General features: G+C 42.6%; 1 protein-coding gene across 1 annotated transcript in view; it reads right to left on the bottom strand.

Moving 5' to 3' along the window:
* Window positions 1-17,658: 17,658 nt before the first annotated feature.
* The window catches only part of ZNF827 (zinc finger protein 827), a 100,205-nt gene continuing 94,284 nt past the window's right edge, over window positions 17,659-23,579 (bottom strand). Inside the window, exon 14 of the mRNA XM_059471286.1 lies at window positions 17,659-21,750. Within this exon, the coding sequence (XP_059327269.1) occupies window positions 20,943-21,750 (808 nt within the window). The 3' untranslated portion in view covers window positions 17,659-20,942. The remainder of the gene's footprint in view (window positions 21,751-23,579) is intronic.

Below are 23,579 nucleotides of genomic sequence, written 5' to 3'. Positions count from 1 at the left end.
GAAATATCCATATATTGAAAGGAGTCTTTGGAAATGAAAGAGTAAATGAGGGTCCCTGTTTTGATTTTCAGTGATTCCCCTACCAAACTGAAAAGCTGTACTGTGCAAATTATGAACTGAGCCTTCCATGTGGGAATGAAATAGTTTGTTTTACAGCCTGTGTTTTGTTGTGAGCAGTCAGCTGCTGCTCAGTTTATTGTGCAGTTTTGTGGATGTTCTTGTGGGCTGGGCAGATGAATTGTCTTCAGAAGGACTGCAGAGCTTCAGCTGGTCAGCTACAACTCCATAAACAATCCACTGTGTCCCAAGATAGGGAAGAATGTTTCCAGCTCATAATTTTTAGCTCTGTGGGATTAACTTGGCCAAAATGCATTGAAATATTGTTATTCAAGTAAACAGGCTTCTGAAAAAAGATAGTAAACAAATCTGTTGAGTAGGATGTTGACATATTCTTAGTTTCTGGAGTTGTCAAGCTGCTCTCATGTTAACACTTAAACCCACAGCTATTGCAAAGTAGTATGGGAAAATAATATAACTTCATGAGAAGCCAATAGCAAGAGGGAGTTTGTAGCTGGAGGTATGACAAACTGAGACAACTGAGAGACAAATGAATAGACAAATGAGTTAGAGAGGTAGGGAATAAACTGTTTACATACGCAAAGTAATTTTCTACAAAGTCTTGCATTTGTCTGCAAGTGTGAAACTTTTCCCCAGGTGCCTGTGTAATAGATGTTGCTGGTGTTTCACAGCTGGCAAAAACAAGTGTGGTGAGATCAAGTGATTTACCCAGGACTCTGAAACAGGTCAGGGGGTGTAAGGGTTACAGTTCAATAGTCTTTACTCTGATCCCCACGTAATATTTACAGCCATGTTACTTAAGGTTGAAAAAATGCTCTTAGCAAGTTCATGCTCTTAGTGTGACTTATTCCTTTCATATCTAATCTCTCTGTTTTCAGTGACAGGACCCAGTGACCCCTTCTTGACTACTCTTCTGTTGTAATGTCCTGCTTTAAGTAATAAAAAACTTGCCTTTGATGTGTAATCTGCCCTCGCCTTCTGTAAATGCATTACTTCCTGTTGTGCATGCTGCTTCAGCCTTTGTGTTCTCCTCATATATATTGCTTATTTGTGAAATCTGCACTGTGTTGGCTGTTTGAGATTTTGGGGCATGGGTGTTGAGTAAAGCTAAAGAATACAAAGAAACTTTTTTTTTTTAACTGTACGCAGTTCCCTTCCTAAAGTTTTCTTTCGTAACGTGGCAAGATTCAATTACTGATTTGCTCCGTACTGGTGCAAACATTCTTATTTCCCTTTTATTTTCCTTTCTCAGAGGGCTCTGTTGCTCCCCCTTGGATGCGCAGTCAATAAGTAACATAGTCCATGAGTTAAAATGAGAAAAATGTTTTTACAGAGTTTAGTGCTTCTGTAACTATTCCTGCTGGAGTGTTCTAAAACTTTTATAATTTGATGAAAGATTAAACAAATGTTGGTAAAGAATGTATTTAAGGAAACATTAGTGTCTTTCCCTGAAGAGTTGGACAGTCAACAGTGCACAGACTGACTAGTAACAGGATTCCTCTTACAAAAACCAGTTCAGCTACTCCACAGTCATATTCTTACAGTTTATTTAATTATGAGCCACCCCCCTCATAATGGAACATTTGTAAATTGAGAATAAAAATTTCAAAATTAAAAATTCAGAAGCAATTAGAGTCCATACTTAGAATGGAAGGATGACAGACATACTCTATTCCCTCCTGTCATACTAAGGTATGGTTCAGCTGATGAACAAGGAAGGAGAAGAGGGCTGACATTCATGACAGTGTATGGAGAAGGTACATTATGGAACAGCAAGAGAAATGCATATTTTTCTCTATTTTTCTTCCCACGGGAGCGTAAGAATTATCTTGGATAATTCACTGTGAAGCCACAGAAACTGGTGTGACAGACAGTGTTTGCTGTGTGAAGCTTACAAAAATTATAACTTCAATGCCTGTTCCTATCTTTTGGATTTGTGTGTTGCATGGGACCATGTGATGCTTGTCCTTTGGCACTAGGTGGGTTTATTTGTAATTGTGCTCCAAGTGGGGAATAGTTGAAAGTTCTTGTAGTTTGAGTAAGATTGTTTACTTGTCACAACTTAAAAGCTTCACCTTTCAGAATGCATGATAAGATTGCTGTATTCTTCCTTAAAATACTGTGGCAAAGTGAGTTCCTGCTCTGTGTCACTATGTCTTCATTTCCTCTTACATCTCTTCCACTGTTAGAGTAGCCTATAAAAGCTTTAGTTATGCACCTTTTAACATGACTCAAATATTCATGAAGTTAATCAGGGGCTGACAACAATTCTGCTTTGTTTCTTCAGCTGGAAGTGCCCACCACAACCTAAAGATTGCAACTGTGAGAAGCCAAAGGCTATTACAGCTTCAGAGGCCTGGGCTGACCTGCCCTGTGCAGGCTGCAATGGCTGGGGATGCTGGTGTGTGTCTAATGAGAAGTTGCTGCACGGGCTCTGTGGCTGGGAGCAGTGCACACTCACACTGCTAAAGGTTTTCTCCTGGCCCTGAATCTGTGATCCTGTTTGTAGTTCTCTAATTGCAACCAGCAGAAGACAAGGGTGATGTTGGTTTTTATGACTTGTTGCTTAGCAGCGTTGATCAACAGAAGTCCAACCTTTTCTTTTGCTGTGACCTCGGTGAACCCGGCCTTGGCCAGAGCTCACCAGCAGGGAACAAGAGTTTCTGAAGCTGTGTGAAACTCCTGTGCTGTGCCTTGTTAGCAGAGGCTGAGGGAAAGCATCTCATCTTGACCTCCTGGTTACCTTTGCCCTTTACTCCTCTTTCTCTCTCTCATCACATCTTAGAAGAAAGCAGGCACCGTCCTAGGAATATTTGGAGGATGGGAAATACAGGGACAAGTTAACTGTACTAAGATGTATCCTGCCTCTTTTCAGGAAAAGGAACTAAGCTGGTTCCCAGACTGTGATGTCAGACCCTCCTCTCATGGAAGGAGAAGGACTTCAGCCATCACAGTAAGGTCTATTCTTATTTAGAGAAGCTTTCCTAGTATTTCCAAGTAGGCAAAATAATCCATAGAGGAAAGGGAAATTAGGGTGCTAAGAATTTCTTGGTTTATGTCTTTTAGAAGGGATTTCACAAACCGAACCAGAAGTGGTATTGAATGTGGTTGAAAATGATTGAAGGTCTGCACTGAATGTGTGCCTTTATCTGATCACATCTGGCAAAGCCTGTAAAATAAGACCAAGGAGTAAGTTGCTTGTTTTACCTTAATTCTAAACTGTAAATTGTTAGTCTGACTGGACAAAGGCTCTTTAGTGACACCAGAAGCTGCAACATTAATGTGCCTTACCACATCAGAAGATTTTACTGTTGCTCAGATGCCTGTCTTTTACACCTAGATCTGAGTAAGAGACAGCTGAGTATTTGTATACTTTTTCTGCCAGAAATGTTGTTATCCTGAGCCACCTTTATGCTCATGGACACTAGGTCACTGTACCTTGTCAGTGTGATGGCTTTCTCCTTTCCACCCTGTTGCCTCCAGCACTAGCTTCTCCCCTCTATCCATTGGTGCTTTTCAGAGCACTACAGGTCGATGTGTTAAAAGGTCAGCATGTGTTGCACAAGCCTGTTATGCTCTGGTGTCCCTCCTCTTCTGAACTTTAAAGAGAAGCTCTGCTGTTCAGTTATCCCAATCTTGTAAAATTTGTGGAGAGGGCTAATATTGCTGTAACTGCAAAACTGAGATCAGATAGATCAGGTGTTCATTCCAGAACGGGCAGCTACATAAGAAACTGATTCTGCCCTACATGCCATGTCAAAAGCATGGCAAGTGCATGGTATCTGGCAGAGCTCAATCTAGGAAAATAATCAGCAAATGAGAATTACGTTGCAAATATTGCTCTTTTTTTAATATTGCATGAATCTTAACAAAGTTGTCTACTTGGAAATCCTGACTGCTATCTGAAGCTGAGAGGAGTGACTTTTCATGCCCTTGCTTGATGAACAGAGCAAATTGTGTTCACCCAAACAGGATTTCTTTATTTTGAGCTGTGAATATGATTTGTCTGTCTTCACTGAACAACAGCTGCTAATATCTGATATCTACAGGACTCAAAACAAGAGGGTGAAGTTCTTAACTTCTGATTACAGGAGAAGTGGGGAACTCTGGTTAAGATCAATAAGCTTTTAGAAACAGGAGTTTCAGGAAAGGTAAAAAATCAGTTTTTTGTTGTTTATGAGTGGTACCATGCAGCATGTATAACCTGACTGGTTCTTTCTGTGTGCAGTGGCAATAGAAACTGATTAGATTTGAAAATTAATGTTTCAGCCTTCAAATATTGTTGTCCTTGACTTTTCCTTTTCATTATTAATTAGAATGTGACATTCTCAGAAATGAAGGAGTCTTTAATGTGGGCCTCTTTAGTATTGTCATTTCCACAGCTGCAGCAATGGAGCAGAGCATGGCTACTGTACAGCACTAGTATGACTAAAAGCCACTGAATGCTTTATTTCTGCACTGACATTAAAGAGTTATTTTGAATTATGATGTGTTGAAAGTCCCAGTTTTGTGTCTTGCACATTGCATGTGGCTTTCAGTTTAGCTGGAGACGCTGCTCCAGACACTCATTTTCACCACTCACAATTCCTTCCATGTTAGAAGTGCTGCTGCTCCTCCACACCCTGAGGTCAGGAGAGGTCAGCAGTGGAGCATGTGCCTACACGTGATGGAATAAGGTCCTAGAATAAAGGCTGCCTGAGGTCTGTCCTGCTAGGCAGGTCACTTTTCCTTTTTTGGGGTGGTAAACTTCATGTGCAACGAGACAGGAAATTTCAGAGGGAAACTGGGATAATTAAAATAATCTTGTTTGGCCCATTGCCAATTCTTTCATCTCAGAAAACATAGCTGTGGAGACAGGCACAGGTCTTGTAAACTAGTCCAGTCTGAATAGCTCTCACTGAACATTTTTGAACGTTGAACCTTAGTGAACACCTAACATGCAAAGGCATTTCTGTGGGACAGTTTGAATACTTTTACTTTCATAGGGCTTTTTTTTCTTTATTGGGTGTTCCTTGAGATTAGGGCTGGACTAAGTGGATCTTCAGGTTAGTGTGGTATTTCCTTATGTAGATTGCACCACAAACCACTCCAGAAGATATTTTTATGAGCAAGACTTGTATAAGTTATGAAGAAAAAAGATTGCCTGGAAATAGAAATTAGCTGAAATAGAGATTTAAATACTGCACAAGCTGGATAGAATTAAAGCTACTCTTGTTTCTCAGTTTCTAAATCTTGAAGCCATATTATTTTCTCCTCCTGTGCTTAATCTAGAGTGTTTGTAACAAACCACCTTGTCTGCATGCCAAGAGATTGCCACAGAGAGAAGCAAACTGCTGCTGATGACAGAGGTCAATCTTGTTATTCTGAAAATTATTCCTTGGGCAGCTTCTCGGTAACTTCCTTTTCCCGATGATTCCTGATGAATCAGAGAGGAAACAGTAGCTCAGAGAGTTGTGCTGTGGTGCCACTGGTGTGTGCTGGGAGCCTGGCAGCTGGCTGGGAGCACCCAGGAGCCGATCCATAGGTGGCATTCCATACATCCCCTCAGCAGTACTTATGGAGAGCCCTTAGATGGTGCTGTACGGCAGCGCTCGGCACCGCTGCTGCCTTCGGGATGCCTGTGCCCCACCTCAGGGCTGACATTTGGCCGCGGCTCAGTCTGAGGAAGGTGAAACAGCAGTCTCTGGGCACTGTTAATTAGGATGAGTAAATGAAATCTGTCAGTAGAGACGTATTAAATATTAAATTCAAACATGGATTTCAATAGCTGCTGTAATTTAATCCTTATAAACTTGAATCATGTCGTGCTTAAACTTCCATGCCAAATGTATTGCTCTCTGTCTGTAAAACAAAGGGCTTTTAAATAATAGTTAAGGAGTTTTTAAAGGGCATTTGAGGATCATTCTGATGGAAGGATAGTGCTCACCCTGGGGACTTCCTAATGTAAATATGGGTGTGGTGGTGTGGCTTTCAGGTTAAATCTTCCAGACTGTGAAAGTCTCTTCATTTCTGAAGAACTAGGAATGCAGATTTAGGAATTTGAGTTGTGATGTCAATTACAATGGAATTGAAATGGAATTTCCTCTAGCAGGATGGGTTTCAAAGTAAATTTTATTTGGAAACTCTTGGTTAAATTATTAGAGTTATTAGACAACTCTAAAATACTGATGGTATCTTTTGTAACAACACAGGAGAGAAGTGAGGGGTGGAAAACGAATTGATCTCTGCCCCTTGGAAAAGAGTTATATGACTGGTTTTTTTCCTAAGTTGGGAATGTAGCCTTCCTATAGTTTCACTGCATGCTTAGGCATGTTCCATTATTTTGGTAGTGCATGTTCCATTATTTTGGTAGTGCCTTCCACCTGTTCCTGCAGCTTGAGGGGTTAAGCCTGGGAATATTCTGCCAAAGCAAATGAAATATGAAATAATTCATGTTTTTAGAATGACTTCATTTAGTCATGACTTTTATTTATTTAGAGTGAGAGAGAAAGAGATGGTGTTGTTACAATCTCCACTCTCTCTGCTCTATTTTTTCAATCTCTGGAACTTCCTATAACCCAGCTTTTTTTTTTTTTTTTTTTTTTTTTTTTTTTTGACATTTGAAATATCCCAGGCTGCATAAACTGAGTATCTGCTGTGTGTTCCTCTTGTCCCAGTAATTCTCATCCTGTGGTCCCTGTGTGCTGTTATTTTAGGTGTATCCTTTACCATCATGTGGGTTGTTAACATTACCCTGAACCTGCTGCCATGTAGGTGGGACCAAGCACTGAGATTTTCTTTCCTGTGAGTTGAGAAAGAAACTCTGGCTTGAGAACACTGACAGGTTACTGGGTGGTGATTTGTAGCCTAAAGCTGGTGGCTATAAATTCTCACCTGTGAAAAGAGAACCTTGTAGCTCTGCACAATATGTTCTTCCAGCTGCAGCTGAATTTCTGCACTGTTAATATCCTTAAGCAGCTGCAGCAATGTGTCACACTGATCTGGCATTTTGCATCCCCAAAGCTCTGCTCAAATATTTGAACTTAGTAAGGCACTCCACTGAGCTGAAAGGGAGGCCAGTGTCACTGCAGCTTTAGAGAAAAAGAAACAGCACCTGGGAGGTTAAAGCAGCTTTCCCTCACCATGCAGCAAGTCAATGGTAGAGCTGGAATTACAGCTCAGGAGGTTCCTGGCTCGTGCTACACGGGGCTGTGCAGAAAGGTCATTTCCCAAAATAGTGCAGGAGGTTTGTTATTGATAATAGGGCAACAAAGGGCTCTAGATGTATTAATAGGTGACTGTGTGCCACTCTTGGTAATACATAATTTAGCAACCTTGCAAAATGGGCTACATCATATTCTTCTGCAGCAGTATCGCTTTCACAGTTAGTTTTTCTGTTTTACTCTTGACAGGTATTTTTGTTTTGGCTCTTCTAACACAGTTTTATTTAAAATAAATAGGGACATTTACTAACTAGGCATGAAAACCCTCCTGATTAGCAGCCACATTAAACTGCAATACCCAGCTCACCTTTCAGGTCAGCACAGCTCCTCTGCCCCTTGGGAGCCATGGGCACAGCTCTGTCTGCCTGAGGAGGGCAGAGGTGACAGAGGATTTAGTGGCAGTCATTCCTGGCCGTGCAGGAGCTGGGCTACAAGGATGGGAGCCCACAGGGCTGCCAGGTTTGGGGATGGCCTTAGGGAGGCAGGCAAAGCCCATCCCCACCCAGTGGGACAGGGTAGAGGATGCTGATCCTTGTGAAGGGGTTTTCATTGAGATTTGGTCCCAGCTGTTCCTCAAAAGACCTTGGGGATGGGATATTTAGTAGCTGTTGTTGGTTCTTGTAGATTTTTATTTCAATTTGCCTTTTATAAAATGCTGTTGATCACCTTTGAACTCTTTTACTTCAGCAGTGTACTTACTGAAGGATTTTGTTTCTTCTCAAAATGAATTATTTGACCTGCTAGGTTATTCAGCAAATTCAAAAGTACTATGTAGGAAACAAGTTTATTTTTTCACCTAGCACCTGGATCTGTGCATCTGCAATTGAAAGAATAAGAAAATGGTGTTTTGCCTTAGCCAAGTCTGAGGAATTGCAGTGAATAATGGTGGGAGGAATGACAAAGCAAATAGGTATTGAATCAATTTATTCAGTCTCATTATGGTTTGAGTTTGGGTGAAGAGTCTCCAAACAGGGAAACACCGGGGAAAGAAATGTGGAAGCCAAAATGTGTAAGGAAAGTTAAGCAGAGCACAGCAGCATCCAGAGATGGCAAGGGTGCTGTTCTCTCCTCTTTGTGTCTGTGGATCCATGTATTGGAATTACCAGAGCAATGTCAGCTCTATGTGCAGCATGTGCCTTTTAATGCTTGTTGGTTGGAGTAATTGGATCCATTGTTGTGGGCATTGGGAATGCCAGCCTGGCTCTAAGGTCACTGCCTTGTGAACATGACCTGCTGGAGGCAAAGCACTGGAGAGGTTGCTCTGTTTCATCCTCAGAGGTACCAGCCATGATAGTCCCTGCTTTGATAAAGCAATGTCAGTGTTCCCTGCCCTCATCTAGGTTGCTGTTTGTGCTGAATTGTGGTGTGTTTTGTTTTGCTCTTGTTTTACTAATTCATCTCTTAAACTGTCTTCTGGTGCATTCAGAGTTTTTGAAGTTTGGTTGACTTCTTATTTTTCCCCTGTGTGTTTTGGTTTGGTTTTTTGGAACTACAGTTGAATTTTCTCAACTGAAACTGGGTGATCAGAGATTGAATTGTAAATGTTAGTGGTTTTCTTTGGTACTTGATTGGGCATCCTGCTTTCATTCTTGCAGATGATGAAGTCACCCAGATGTAGCCAAGCAGTGCCACACAGGAAAACCAGTACACTTTCTGGGAGAGACAAAAAACTCTCCTTGTGATTGAGCCAAATGATTCATGGCAAATGCTAAAGGATACATAGTTTCAGCCTTGACTACATCTGCCTTCCCTACTAGGGAACTCAGAGAGACCCAGTAAAATCTCTTGTACAAAAAGAGACAAATGACCTCTCTAGAGTGTCTCAGTTCAGGCTCCTGGTCTGGAGCAGGCCTGAGCTCTTGTGGCAGAAAGGGAGGCTTCAAGGTCTGTGTGGTTTGCGTTTTCTGGCATCAAATGGTTTTGTGGTTCTTTACAGCGTGGATCCTTTCCAGGAGCTCAGGGAGTTGCTGTCAGTCCTCAACTTTCCCTGTACAAATCTGTCGCAACATCCAGGATTAAAGCACCAAGCATGGCATGGAACAACACATGGATTTTCTGGCCCATCTGGATTGGCTGGACTTGGAGCAAAGCAATCATGGTGCTGGTGATTAGATTGCCCACCATAAATTCCTGTTTGGTTCTCATGGGGACATTTGTGCTTCCTCAGAGCCTCTTTAATTCTCCCTAAAACCTCACCAGGATATGACTATCATGTTGGTCCTATCAAAGATTGTGTTTTAGCTGAATTAAATATGTTTCTTCCCAGTCTTTAGCCTTCTTGCACCACACTGCTCCTTAAAAATGCTCACATACCCAGCTGAAATTTGCATCTGCTATAGGAATTCTCTTTGGGACTGTGGGTGGGCCTACTCTGTCTAGGTAGTGCTGTGGTTTTTCTGGAGTTAAGAGAGTTCAGACCTCCTTAAAACTGAACTCCAGCTTACAATGGATTTGAGTATTTTTATGTCTTGCTAGAGAGCCTTAATTTTTTTGTGCTGCTGTGTGGTGTGGTCAGGGCAAGCAGCACGTTGTATATCTGCCTGCACTTGTTTGGAATTGATGCTGTGCCCTGGGTGTTGTGCACAGATTTACAGCTGAGGTAAAAAGAACAACCACTTGTTACCATCTTTTCTTTTCCCCCTCCTTAATGTGTCAAACTGCTCCATGGTCCTTTGGAAGCCTATTGGGCTACCCAGAACCAGGGGAAAAAAATGGTGAGCAGAGTCCTAAATCAGTTGTCTCAGGTCTCATTTCCTTCGGGGTTCTTCTGCATTTCTGACTCTTTTTGGCAAGGGTTTTTTCACTGCTTTGCAATGGGCTGGAGCTACTGAGGATATAAAATGTTTTGTTGCTGGAGGAGAAGCAGGGCTGGGAAAGTTAGGAGTCACAACTGTTGTGTAAATAGCTTTAAGGGCATAACTTCTTTGAAGAGGCCTGTTTGTGGTTAAGTAGTTCAAGGCATTCTCTTAGTCAGGAAACCTGTTTTCTGTAGTCCAAACAGAATAAAATCCGCTTGGATCATCTCACAAACATCTTTTTTTTTTTCTGGATATCTTTGTTTATGTGGTATGGCCTTGCTAAAACTATCCATATCTCAAAGCATCCTTCTACTCATACTTTTAGATTCTTATGAAGGTGTATTGTCTAATTCACACAATACATTGTATTGTGTATTGTTCTCCTTTCCCTTGTTTCTCCCTGTAGATGGAAAGCTGCTAGAGCTGGGGTGAAATCCATGCTACCTTTAATTACTAAGGGCAAAGTCCCACTTTTGCAAAGCACTTCTCTTTCGTTTCTTTCCAATCTGTATCTTTGCATCTCTGTCTTGTGAGTTGTTTGGCATTTCTAGCCTGACAGGGCAGTGCTGGCAGGGTACCTCACAGGTGCAGCCCTCTTCACCACTGTTAGATGAGGGAAAATGCATTTTTCATCTGGAGTTAGAAAATGACACTATAGTCCCCTGCTCAAAACTCAGGCTGTTTCTCTTCAAGAGATGCTGAAGTTTTATCATGCATCTGACTGGCTGCTGCCACAGTATGGAGCCTTTATTTATAGGTATGTATAAATAAAATCAATCTTCCTCTACAAACTGTCAAATTGTATTGCCCAAAAGCTGAGGAATCTGCAGTTCATTAAATCTGGAGATAATGAATGACCCCAACTCTCTAGAAAGAGCACCTTCTGTTCAGAAAGACTGGTTTGTTTTAATCTGGCTGCTGGCATGAGTTGTCTACAGTTTTTTCCTGCAAAAAATGAAAATATTATTTTTGATGTGTTAAAAAAGTTACTGCACGATGGTATTTAGTGTAATTATGTTAATTCATGTTATGAATTAAAGAGATCCTGAATAGTTGAAGATGTGTGTGGTGATACGAGCACAGACAAACCAAGATGTGCAGGCAGGGGGTGAGGAAGGGGGATTACTTAAAGAAGGTGTTCATCTTCTGACATTATTTGTTCGAGGGAGAGGGCAGATCATTGGCAGCAGGTGCCCTGAGCACTTGGTATGGCTGGCTGCTGCTGTTCACCTTTTTGGGATGTGGGTTTGAATTACAGTGTTCTGCTTCATCATTATCAGGAAAAAAGAGCCACATTTTGAACTGAAGTACCTCAAGGTTAACTCCCATGCCTTATAAATTAAGGAAAAAACCAATTGCTTGTCTTCATGGCCAGCCTATGAGACATGGAGGATGCATTACCCATTTCCTAGTTAAGCTGCATTATTCTGTTTTCTGACTCCTCTCACACCCAAAACAAGCTGCAGGCCCTGTCAGGGCACAGCCATAGTGAGGTGGCTGGTGAGAAAGGGCCCCTCCAACAGGTCTTTAATTAGAGGCTGCAATTCCTGCCTCTCCTTTCCTGGAGAGTTTTATTGCCCGTGTCAGATTTTCCCTGTAATGAGCTGAAATTGGATGGGCTTTGGCACATGCTTGATTGTCCATTAGCAAGAGAACCTGTGCTAATTGCCAAGAACCCCCCAAGATCCACAGGGCTGGGCAGATGGATGGTGTGGGACAGGCTGCTGTCTCCTCTTGCCTCTGCCCAGGCTCCCAGATTGCCTGCTGGGCTCAAAGAGGGTGAGACCTTTCCCTGTCCTCAGCAGCAGTCTGTCTGTGCCTGGGAGGTTCCCTGTGTTCTCTCACCTTGCTGGGAGACCTCCCAAAGATCTTTGGAAGAGGTGGAGGGTATCTTTCCTTGAGGGTGGCTTTCTTTGCTGGCTGTCCTCTTTATAGCCAGGAGGGAAAGGGTAAACAAGGATACATGAGAAGTCAAGCTGAGTACATCCTTGGGATGGTGTAAGATGTCAGATTTCACTTGGCTTGACTGACAATATTAGTTGTGTTCTTATTAAGTGCTTTTTCCTTGTTTGCTTACAGGAAAAGAGTCTTCAGAAAGTCCCTTTCAGAAAGCTTGTGATGAGATGATGTGAGGGATGTGGCAGTCTTACATTGGAAGCAAGATAATTGATTTGAGTTTGTTCTGCCACTGCAGCTGGTTACAACAAGCAGCCTGCCCTCTGCAAGAGCAGAGCAAGAGGAGAGCAGGTCTGAGCACTTCTGCTGGGGTGAAGTTCTCTGGCTTTCAGTGTTTGCACAGTGAATTCAGTGTCAACATACACACAGACAGCAGATCTCAGAGGAGTCAGAGGTAAATAGCCTGGCTTTTTGAGCTTTCTAGAAAGAGCTGCAGAGCAAAGGGATTTCTTCTGAGTTTTTGGCCTGTCATGAACTGGCAGATGACATGGGAGGAGGAAGTCCCTGGTCATTTGGCAGTGCCAAGAGCAAGCTTTGAACCATGCAAGCTTCTGGCGGGTTAGGAGGCATTCCCACTAGACATTTCAGAGTCCTGGCCTCTTGGCTGCCAGTGATAGTTTTGGGTGATCTTTTTATTTATAAATGGTTGCTACTATTGAGTTGTCTCAGTTCCTCTCTTAGACTAGCCCAAGAAACTGAAAAGGTTAAATGGGAAGCAGTATTTCTGAACAGTGCAAAACCATACCCCATGCGTTTTCTTTAGGCTCTCTAAATGTGGAGGATTCTAGAAGTCGCTACCACCAAATAAGAGCCTGGATCTTGACAAACTATTGATTAGGTGACAGGAAAAACTAATGACAACACTGATGTGACTTGGGCTGAATGGCAAATACAAAAGTTGAGTGCAGTTATTAGTTTTAATAGACTAGCCAGAGGAGAGTAACAGTGTGAAGATGAGGAAGAAGACTGGCCTGGCTGAATAGGGATCTTTTGGTGAACTCAGGGAAGAAAATAATTTCTGACCTTTAGAAGAAGAGGCAGACAACTCAGGAAAAGTACAAGGATGTCATTAGGTCATGTAGAGAGAAAATTAGAAAGGTGAAAGCTCAGCTGCAACTCAATCTGGCCTTCCCTGTGAACACTAATAAAGAAGTGTCTTAATAAATTCATTAATAACAAAAGGAGGCTCTTGGAGGTCTTTTCCCACCTTAATGATTATAGGACTCTGTGAAATGCTTGAAAGATTATACCCTACTTGTTGTGAAGTACTTAAATTCACCCTCAGTTATATTTTCCTGGTTGGAGTTGCTGGAAGACTGAATTTCCTGGCTCTGACTTTGAGAAATCTGTCACTTTGAGTAGGAATGAAACTTGACTGATGCAGTCTTATCACAGTATCACCATATAAATGGATCTTATTTATTTTTAATTGAAATGTCAACTTAAAAGATGCAGTGCATATTTTTAAATCACACTGACATTATATTTAGATATTTTCATTAAGTTCTGGGTATGCAGTCCCATTAAAAATAGGGAGCTAAGTATAAAAACATGAAGTCTTAATGCTTGCTTGCTAAATATTCAAGTGCAAGTGGGCATTGCACTGGTAACACCTGTGAATAGAGCTATTCTGGTAGATTTAAAAAGTGTCACTGCCATGAGTGACAGCACCAATGTATTCATAGTACCTCAGAACCCTGCTGATGGAAGGAGCTTTCCTGCAGCCATTTATCTTCACTTACATTCCCATCCCATTTTAAATGTTTTTCTCTGTTCAGGAAAGAAAGCTCCAGTGATTTTTTTATTGTTAAAACAAGCACAGCTTCTAACTCTGCTGGAATGCAGCTGCACACTGTGTACTGGAAGCCTGGATGCCAGGGAAGTGTTAATCCCTGCAGTCGAGGAATACCAGACATGGATACTTTAGTTTGTCTTTATTTGTTTTGCTGGTCCTTGCCCCTTGCCTGGTCCAGGCAGGGCCTAGACCAGGCTCATCTGCTAATTTGTGGCAACTTGAGGCAGTGAGAGCAAACTGGGAGAAACCTGCTCCTGTTCATGGATGCAGTCCAGCACCTGTGGCTCCAAAGTCCTGCTCACCCATGTGTGAGCACCTTAGGTAGGGCTTTGACCCTCCCACCTGGCTTCCTGGTAAATCTCTTAAAAAGCAAATTCTTCAGCCTGGTGTGTGGATGAACATTCCAGGCTTAAATAGCAGGGGAAGGATCAAGAAAGTATTTGATGCTTTGTTGACCAGCCAGGAAGCAAGGCCTATTTTTGGGTTTGGTCACTTTAGGCTGTGCTGCAAGCATTGGCATGAAGGTCTAGGGGCTCAGGGAGAGAACATTTTTTTTTTTCTTTTCTTTATTTAAACAGGCACATTCCCAGAAGAGTAACAATCCAAAGTTTACCCTTCCAGTGAAATGCTGTCTGAGAAGTGCTGGAAAAAGAAAGGTATGTGATAGAAAGTAGAGGTCTGAAAAGTAAAGTAGAGCAGAGCTAAATGCAAACAGAAGAGGAACTTCTACTACAGAAACTTGAAGTTTTTTTAAAATTAACTATAGCCTAAACTGGAAAAAAAATGGGGTGGGTTTAGCTTTTTTTAGAGTTGTGCCTTATGTTGATTTTAATCATGATTAAGGTGGCAGGAAATGAAACAATTACAAATAAAACCAAAACAAAGCAAAACCAAGCAGGGAAAGCCCTTCCCCATTTTAAATAGGGAAATTGGCTGCCACAGGCTGCAAAAATAGTGCCATGCTATCACTTGATGCTCTGCTCTTCTCCTGCACAGTTGTTGGGATTTTGTGGGGTGATGCTTTCTTTCTTTTTCTTTTTCTTTTCTTTTTCTGACTTAATGAAACATTTCCAGTCAGTGTGTTTCCCTATCCCTGCTACTGCTCAGTTCCAGCCCTAAATTTCTTTCCTTTCCCTTTCCCTTTCCTTTTCCCTTTCCCTGTCATATATGTAAATCAAGCCAGGTTGGTCAAAGGCAGGTGTTGTGGAAGCCCAACAGCTGCATTCCTGATGCATTGCCTGGCATCCACCTGGATGGCTTTCTAGGATATGTTCCCAAGAGCTCTACAAGGAGCCCAGCAGCCAAGTCAAATCCCAGTATTTGGTCAAATGGAACCTGTGAATTCAGTCAAGGTGTGCCCCCATCCCTTTTCCAAGGGCTGTGCTGGGCACTGAGGCATTGGCTGCCCCATGTTCAAGGTTAGCTGTTAGTTCAGGGATTTTTTAATTGCATCCCAGGGAGTTTTTCAAAGTTGGGTGCAGGAGAAGATTCCTTTTCCCTTTGCAGACTGCTGGAGTGCTCTGCACTGGGGAGATGATGTTCCATTTGCTGCAGCTCCACAGAGCCCGTGGTGGCTGGCAGACTCCAGGCAGGAGTGATTGCCCTGGTGTTTTATTAGCTCCCAGAAAATATATAGCAGGGAAAGAGGCCATGCAGGCTCCAGCACAGTCTGCCTGAGCTCTGACCCCTCGGGCAAGAGGCTACATTGCTTTTACAGCCAGCACTTAACCTTGCTGCTAAGACTTGTCAACAAGGAGGCCAATTAGCAGCAGATAAGATGGTGGATGATATAATGCAGATGTCTGTCTGGTAGGAGCATAACTGATGTTTTTTTTAACACAACAAGGATCTTAAAACGTGGCTCTGCATAAATGATGCCATCCCCTCCACTGTAGAGAAGCCCTCTCGACAGTGGAGAGTTACAGAAAATCGTAGGTTTGTTGTTTTAGTTTGGTTTGGCTTTTTTTCCCTTCCCACAAATTCTCTCTTAAAGCCTTGTTCTGCTAAGCTATGATGACTATGGCATGTGTAGGATTGTAAGAAATAACTATGAAAAGATGGCAATTTTAAGCCATTTTTTAAAAAACATAGATTAAAAATGTACATAGATTCAGAATGAAAACAAGGCACTTCTTGTTTTCCTGAAAGAGTCGGTACACAACTGGAGCTGTTTTCTGTAATCACACATGGATATTGGAATATTATCAGAAAATACAGACTAGGGGAATCTGAGCTCATTGATTAAAATCATGCAGGCCTACAAGGCTGTTCTAGCCCCCTGCTGCAGAGGGCAGGGGCTCCTTATCCCATCTCAGCATGTCACACTGACACCCCTGTTTGGGTGAACACAGGGGTTTCCTGGCAGACTCAAGCTACAGGGGCTGATTGCAGGCAGCTTGTTTTGGTTGAGACTGGCAGCCAGGATAATTCAGTGAGATAATTCAGGCCGTCCCAGCTTATTTTAAGGAATTCTTCAGTCTGGTTTTAGTGGTTTAGAACTTATTTAAACAATTAAGCCACTTCTTCATAGAACCACAGAATGGTTTGCACTGGAAGGGACCTTAAAGCCACTCAGTCCCAAACCTCCTGCCATGGACAGGGACACGTTCTGCTGGACCAGATTGCTCAGAGTCCCCTCCAGGCTGGCCTGGAACATTTACAGGGATGGGGCATCCACAGCTGCTCTGGGCATGATTTGCATGATTGCCTTTGAATTGCTAGGATAACTATTTATGTCTAGTGCAAAAAACTCCACAGAGAGTCTCACTGTATATTTTCTATTACAGTGTGGGCAGGAAGAGAGGGAGACACCACATCTTCTTGAGGGACACCATGACTTACCAACTTTGTGTCAAAGCTTTTCTTTCAGCTAAGGAGTCAGCAAGCAGAAGAGAAGCAGTGAATTCCAACATCCAGCAACATGTACAAGGTACTGATAAAGGCCCTGAAAATCAGTATTCACACCTCAGGAGAGCAGAAATAACTGAAAGGAGTTTTTTCAGTCGAGTAGACATTAACACTGCCCTAACTGCAGGAAAAAGGCAGCACAGATATATTTAATGTTAACATTAATATATCTGAGGGTGATTCTTATCTAATGAACACCCAGATCATTTTCTTTCCTTGGTTAGTGTTTAAGCAGTCTAACTTCCTTTTAGAATGTTGGGTATCTTTTCTTGTTCAGTGGAGTCAATTGTACCTTTGTTTCTTGGAAATTTGTCTGCTCTTAGGGTTTCCTTCTTTAGTGTGCTCTATGCATTTTAATTGTTCCAATAATCTCTGCTAAAAAAACCCCAGTTTTTTCTAAAATGCTGATGAAATGAGTACACAATATTTTTATAATTAAAAAGAAATTATTTTTGTGACAATGTTTTAGTGCACTGTGTTCTTTCATTCACTGCTTAGTTCATCTTCAAGGAAATTTCCTTGACTTAATTTGGTTTACTTCCAAGCAAGAGCAAGTACACCAAACTACTGCTTAAGGATCTGATTTGTTTGAAATGCTTGACTGAGCAGAGTGTGCAGAAGAGGAATTATCCCCCTTGCAGAACTGACCTGGAAGGCTGCCACAAGCACAGAGCCCACAGAGTGAAGGAGTCCTGGAGCTGTCCTCAGATTATTTGCTGTATTTTCTCATCAGGAGTGAGAGACAGAGCTTTCCTTTTCAATTTCAAAATTGAAGATTAATATCATTGATAAGAAGAAAAAAAGTGAAGACATTATCTTCTTGTCTTGTAGGAGAATCCTTTACCCCTCCCTCTAAATCAACTCTAAATATATTTAAGGTGAAAAAAAAAAAGAGAGAAAGGAAAACCAAAAGAAACCGGAATATAGCCAACCTTTTTAATTAGAGTATATTGTACTTCCAAACTGGATACACTAGAAATTGGCAATGCAACATAAGATGCAAAGAAATATACCAGTTACTGTCAAAATGACCCTGTACAGCCTTATAATGCAAAAAGCTTTATACAATACAAATTTTTATTAATGTACACAAACCTTGACAGAATGATATTTGAACATAATACAACAAGTAAAAAAAAGAAGAAAGAAAAAAAGTGCTGAGAACTTTAACTGAATTACTGAATGGAAAAACACGCCAGCTTTCATTAAAGAATGCATAGTGAAAACCAGTATGAAATTACCTTTATGGTGGGGGGAATTTATCAGAACTGTTGGTCATTAATCAGTAGGGGGGACCTCTGGAGAACATTCCTGTCTTTAGTCTTGAACTGCAAACAAATTATTTTCATATGCAAGAGCTCTGATAAATAGGGTATTTTTTTTTTTTTCTTAAAAAAATAAAAACCTCCTAACACACTTTTCCTTACAGAGAAAACTTCTATAACTTGCCAGAAAGAATGAATTTATCCTTTCCAAAGTGCTAAACAAATTTCCCAGGTACACTAAACATTGCCAGATCAGATACTGGTGCAGTGGAACATGGTCAAAACACGTGGTGGTCACATGCGGGCAGCTCGTTCTTGGAAGCTCCAGCCCCATTTAAACTGTCATTTGGATAGGTACAGTGGCCTACAATTATAAAATTTCTCTTTCTTCTCCTTCCTGGACAGCTGTACCTTACCTGGAGTTGGTGTGAGAAACAAGCTTTTTGATTTGGGAGTGTTTGGTTTTCTGTGGTGTGGTCAGAGATACGCGTGTGGAGCGTGTTTTACAGAACTGGTAGAGCTGCTGGATACAGATTGCAGATTTCATGCTGTTAAGATAGCAACTATTTTATGCTCTGAGTACTTCCCAACACAGTATTTTCTATTTAGTCTGTGCTCCCAGGGAGGTGTGGCAGGAGCTCTGATGGAGTAAAGCATGGTGAGCAGGGCCCTGAGTTTGGTAAGTTGTTTACAGAGGTTTACTCGCAGTTTGGAGCAGCTGGGTTCTCTGCACTGCATAGACAGACCTGCCAAGTGCTCATCAGAACCAGAACTGTCTGCTGGAATGTAAACAAATGGTGAGACTTCTCTGTCCTGTAATTAATAATGCCAAAGGATAACCTGCTATGGTTTTGGATATTTCCCCCTTGTGACTAGCTTCCAGTATGGTAACAGGAGTGCGCAGATTAGGATGGGATGTCCTCCATATACAGGAAGAATTTGGTCATGACAGTGGAGAATGCTTGGCCATCTCAGTACAAAACAAATGTAGGAATCTTGCAAATAGGTTAAAGTGATGCAAGTTTTGCATCCAGAAAGTCTTTCTACACAAGCTTCATTTAAGAACTAATGAAGACTGAGTTACATTTCTACTTGTCCATATGGCCAAGAGCCCTTGTGGACAAGAAATGCCTTCCTGCACTGGGTCGTTGCTTTCCTACTGGGGTGGTTGGATCCCCCCCATCCCACAACAACCTGTAGAGGAAGTTCCTTCAGGACAGCACGAGGGTGGGCAGATAGCATGAAAGATGTGACTCAGGGCACCTCCTACAGTGGCTTGGCCAAGGGACAGGGAGGGGACTGTGGCAAAAGCTAGGTCAGACACTTCTAATAGCTGTAAAAGACAGCCAGATCCAAATCCAAGAGACACCACGGAAAACAGTAATTCAGTATGAAGGCATTCCTGTACATCACATGATCATTTTGAAAGGCTTCACATTTTATACTTCCAATTGTAAAACAGAGTGCTTTTAATCCCAGTCTTTCTTCCCACATATTAAGTTGTCTAAGGAACAGAAATCAATTAACGATCAGTTAGCTTCTCTTGCATTAAGATCGCTCTTGGCATTTTGAGATTAACAAAGGTTATACAACCAATCTACATTTGCTTCTTCCTGCAATAAAGTGCTACATATAACATGTCATTTTAATGACCACAAGTAGGAGCATTAAATAAGTACAAAGTTAGCTTCCTAGCAGGACACACTCTATCTGCCATCAACAGAAAGGAATAAAGTATTACTGATGACATGGAGGGGAGCGAGGGGACTGTCAAATTTGCAAGTACAATTGAAATACTGAGGGTATAAAAGAGAACTTTATGGTTCCAAAAGCATCTTTTTATAGCTTTATATTTCAAAGAAGTTACTGGTACCTTTTCAAATAAACAGTCTTATTAACTTCAGCCCACAATTTGTTTTTTTTTTCTTTTTTTTTTTTTTTTGCAAGTGAGAAACAAACTAGTGCAAGACTAAAGCACTGTGCAAAACTGCCTTTTTTTTTAGTCTGAGTATTTATACCCAGAATTTATCCATACCCTTTTTTAAATCCCCTTGTTGGATTTTTTTTCCACCATAGAATTCTAGTTATACAAGTTGTTCCTGCAAAGTAAAAGGTAACCACTGCATAATACAGTATATATATAATATTTATATGCCCTTTTAAAACAAAAGATGTATGCTGTGGCCCAGAGGCAGGTGTTTGACACAGCTGTGTAAGAGCTGAGAGTTGGGCCTGCTGTGTGGGTGTGTAGGCTGCACACACTGCATGTGTGTGGACATACACACTCTTTTCATTGTCATGCTCTCATCCTGCAGTGCTGAAAGCAACTTTTTTCCTCACCAGTTCTACCCCAAATCCTCAAACTTTGACGACTGAATACAAGGCATCAAACAACTGAAGGAAGCTGCAAACAGCACAGAAATAATACACCAGTTCTCCCCTGCCCCGCCCCAAACATCGCTCCTGAGCAGCTCCACGGTTCAGGGGGAGGCAGGGAGCGAGTGTGGAAAGGGGAAAAGAAGGATGATTAAAGAAGCCAATCCAAGGGATGTGCAAAAGCAATGTCATGGCACACTACAGGCAGCCTCTCTTCCACGCACCCGCACGCACACAAAGCCCAAAACTAAAATGCATCAATATGTCATCTTACAAGTGCTGATTGCCAATAAGGACACTCTTTTTTTTTTTTTTTTTCAGCTTAACAAGACAAAATAGTTTCTTAGATAAAGAGTACTGGGAACATGCCTCTGAAGGTAGAAGTATGCAGTAGGTCACCTCTTGGAGATTTAATAAAGCAGCTTTCATGTCAATGCAATAAGTATACACACAGAGCCATTTGCTAAACCTTACTAATGATATAGTACAAGTGTTCGTTACCTTTGCAGCAATGTATAACCTGCTGGGTTCCTCGGGGGATTTTTGGTACAGAATGCAACTGCCCTCAGACAGTTTCTGCCCTTTCTGTTAGTCCAAGGTAGGCAAGGAAGGAGTGTTTAGGTGAAGAGGCACCTCCCGGCGCAGTCTGAGGTCTGGGTGGATGGAATGTGAGATCGTAGTGGTTTTTGGGGAAAAACATTGTTAAAGGGATAAGGTGGGCAAACTCTGAGTTCCAGTATTTATCGAAGCACAGGGAAGTGCCGTTGATGGCCAAGGCTTTCACTGCCAGGTTTGGCTCTGCCCCGCTGCCATGTGCAGCCGACATAGCTACTGTTTGCAGAGCCTGGGAGGCAGACATGACTGAGAGGGGTGACAGAAGGTTCCTGGGGCTGATCGCTGGTAGGAGCGGACTGGCTTCCTTGGAGGTTGAATACTGGCCCTTCTTCTCCTCCTCAGAGCAGTCCCCGTTCTGGTGCTTCTTCACGTGGCGGCTGAAGACAAAAGGGTGGGTAGTCTTGAACAGGCACTCGTCACAGCTGAAGGTCTGGCGTGGAGCGTGCTTCAGTTTCTTGTGCAAGTTGAGATTGTCTTTGCGTTTGCAGCTGTAGCTGCACTGGTCACAGTGAAAAGGGCGCTCGCCAGTGTGGACACGCACGTGCTCGATCAGCTTGTTGGCCGTCTTGGACAGGTAGCCACACTGGTCACACTTGTAATGGTTGCCAAGGCGGTGCTCTCGGATGTGCATCTCCAGCTCCAGCTGGTTGGCTTTCACTGTCTGGCAGATCCGGCACTTGTACTCCATCTTGTAGTGAGTCTTCAGGTGGCACTCCATGGCTGCGGGGCGGTTCGTGGAGTAGATGCAGAACGGGCACCTGGCAACACAGCAAGGAAGGGCGGGGACAGAGAAAAGAGGAGTCACTCAGCTGGCAGACCTGCCTTCCTTCCTGCTTCAGCCCTGGCACTCAGCCCCTTTCTGACCTACTAAGGAGGAGAAAAAGGCACTCAGTTCTCCCTGTGAAGCCTCTTTCCGATATCTGGTTCACCTTGACACGTCTCTACTTAAAGGAGGTTTGCCCATTTAATGGCATTCCTAGGAAAGCATTGATTCACTCTGAAGGAGCATCCCTTTAACCTTCTGGCTTACCTTGATGGGGTCTTCCCCCAAAGCAGGCCGGGGAGTGCAGGGTGGGTGACTGATGCACAGGTACTTTGTGTAACCATTCCTAGTGTTTGCACGAAGTCACTTGGGCCATTTTTTTCCATTAAGAAGTGGTTTAAAGTGAGTGTTTACAGATGAGTATGAAAACAGCTGTTTAAGTAAAGATGGAATAAACTTGTAATACCACACGTACAGCAAAAGCTTAGGAATTCCCTTTTATGTGACCATGAACAATAAGCTTGCTGGGTATCCTGCTAGGAGCAGCTGAAAGCCAGGCTGTTGGAATGATTTGTAGGGACTCCCATTTCTGGGAGATGAGCTAGCCATGCTGAAAGGGGTGTGTGCTTGGCAGTGTGTGATGACAGCCGCCACTGCCATGGTGGAAATTGCTCCTGTGTGGGAACAGGATGTGGCTTCTTACTCACAGCAGCAAGCGTCCGGCCTGGGGTGGACATGGCAAAGGGCCTCACCCCAGTTCCTGAGCCAGGAGAGGCCAAGAAGGGTAGAGGAGGGAATCGTGGAAGTTTGGAAAGAAGCCTGAGCTGCATGCTGAACAAGCCTGGCCACCCACCAAACCCCAAACAAACCCAAAACAGTTGCTTGGAGCAGCTGAGAGGAAGTTGGTGGGGACAGCTCCCTGCCAGGGGTCTCTGCTGCAGTGAACCAAGCACGCACCTTCCACATGGAGCTGGTGAGCTCAGAGAGCCAGGCTGAGTAAAAACTTACAGCTAAGGCAGCTGGCTGCTGTCTTCCAGCATCCCTAGCTGCCACACATCTGCATTCACTGTCTAGCAGGTCTGCTAATTGTGTTCTGGCATTTTGGGTAATTTCTAAGCTGAGATTCTCTCTCTCCCTATGTGTGTTTTCCTTGCTACATCTGGTTGCACTTACAGCTATAATAATGATCTACAAGTTAATCAAGAGATTTTTGAGGAAGGTGAGTAATAACAGGAGGACAAAGAGATACAAAAACACCTGGACACATTTCCTGATGCACATCAAGTACTCTGATCCAGAGAGGGACCTGTCACTGAGGCTTCTAATGTGATTATCTCTTTCACCAGAGGACTTGGCTGTCAATGCACACATACCTCTCCTGGGCTGGGTGCTCTCTGGATCAGAATCTCAGATTTTGACCTGGAGCTGGAAGAATCATGTTTTTTTTCTCTTCCCCCACAGCAAACAGGAGACAGAAAAATACAATTTACTTAGATCTCTTCAGGCTCTTCTGGATGCCTTAAAAAAAAATAAATCAGAGCTTTTTCTTAGATGCAGCTTTCAAGGTACCTAATTATTACTCGAACTGGGCAGGAATATAGACTGAGAAACCCATTCTGTTGGGAAGACTTGAGTCATATCATGGTCATGGTTTTTCCTTGGTAAAAAGAACAGATTTTACACAGCTTAAACCAAATGTGCATTAGACAACTGGTCTGTATTCCAAGGCAGACATCCCGTCGTTCTGACACAGCGCTTGTTTCTCAATCTGGTCTTCTTTCCACATTCAGTCATCTCATCTCAAGTGACCACAGATCCCAGTCT

The sequence above is a fragment of the Ammospiza nelsoni genome, chromosome 4, assembly GCF_027579445.1.
Source record: "Ammospiza nelsoni isolate bAmmNel1 chromosome 4, bAmmNel1.pri, whole genome shotgun sequence".
In the NCBI taxonomy this organism is placed as follows: domain Eukaryota; kingdom Metazoa; phylum Chordata; class Aves; order Passeriformes; family Passerellidae; genus Ammospiza; species Ammospiza nelsoni.
Note: the sequence above shows the minus strand (reverse complement) of the source record. Positions and strands in the feature narration are given on the sequence as shown.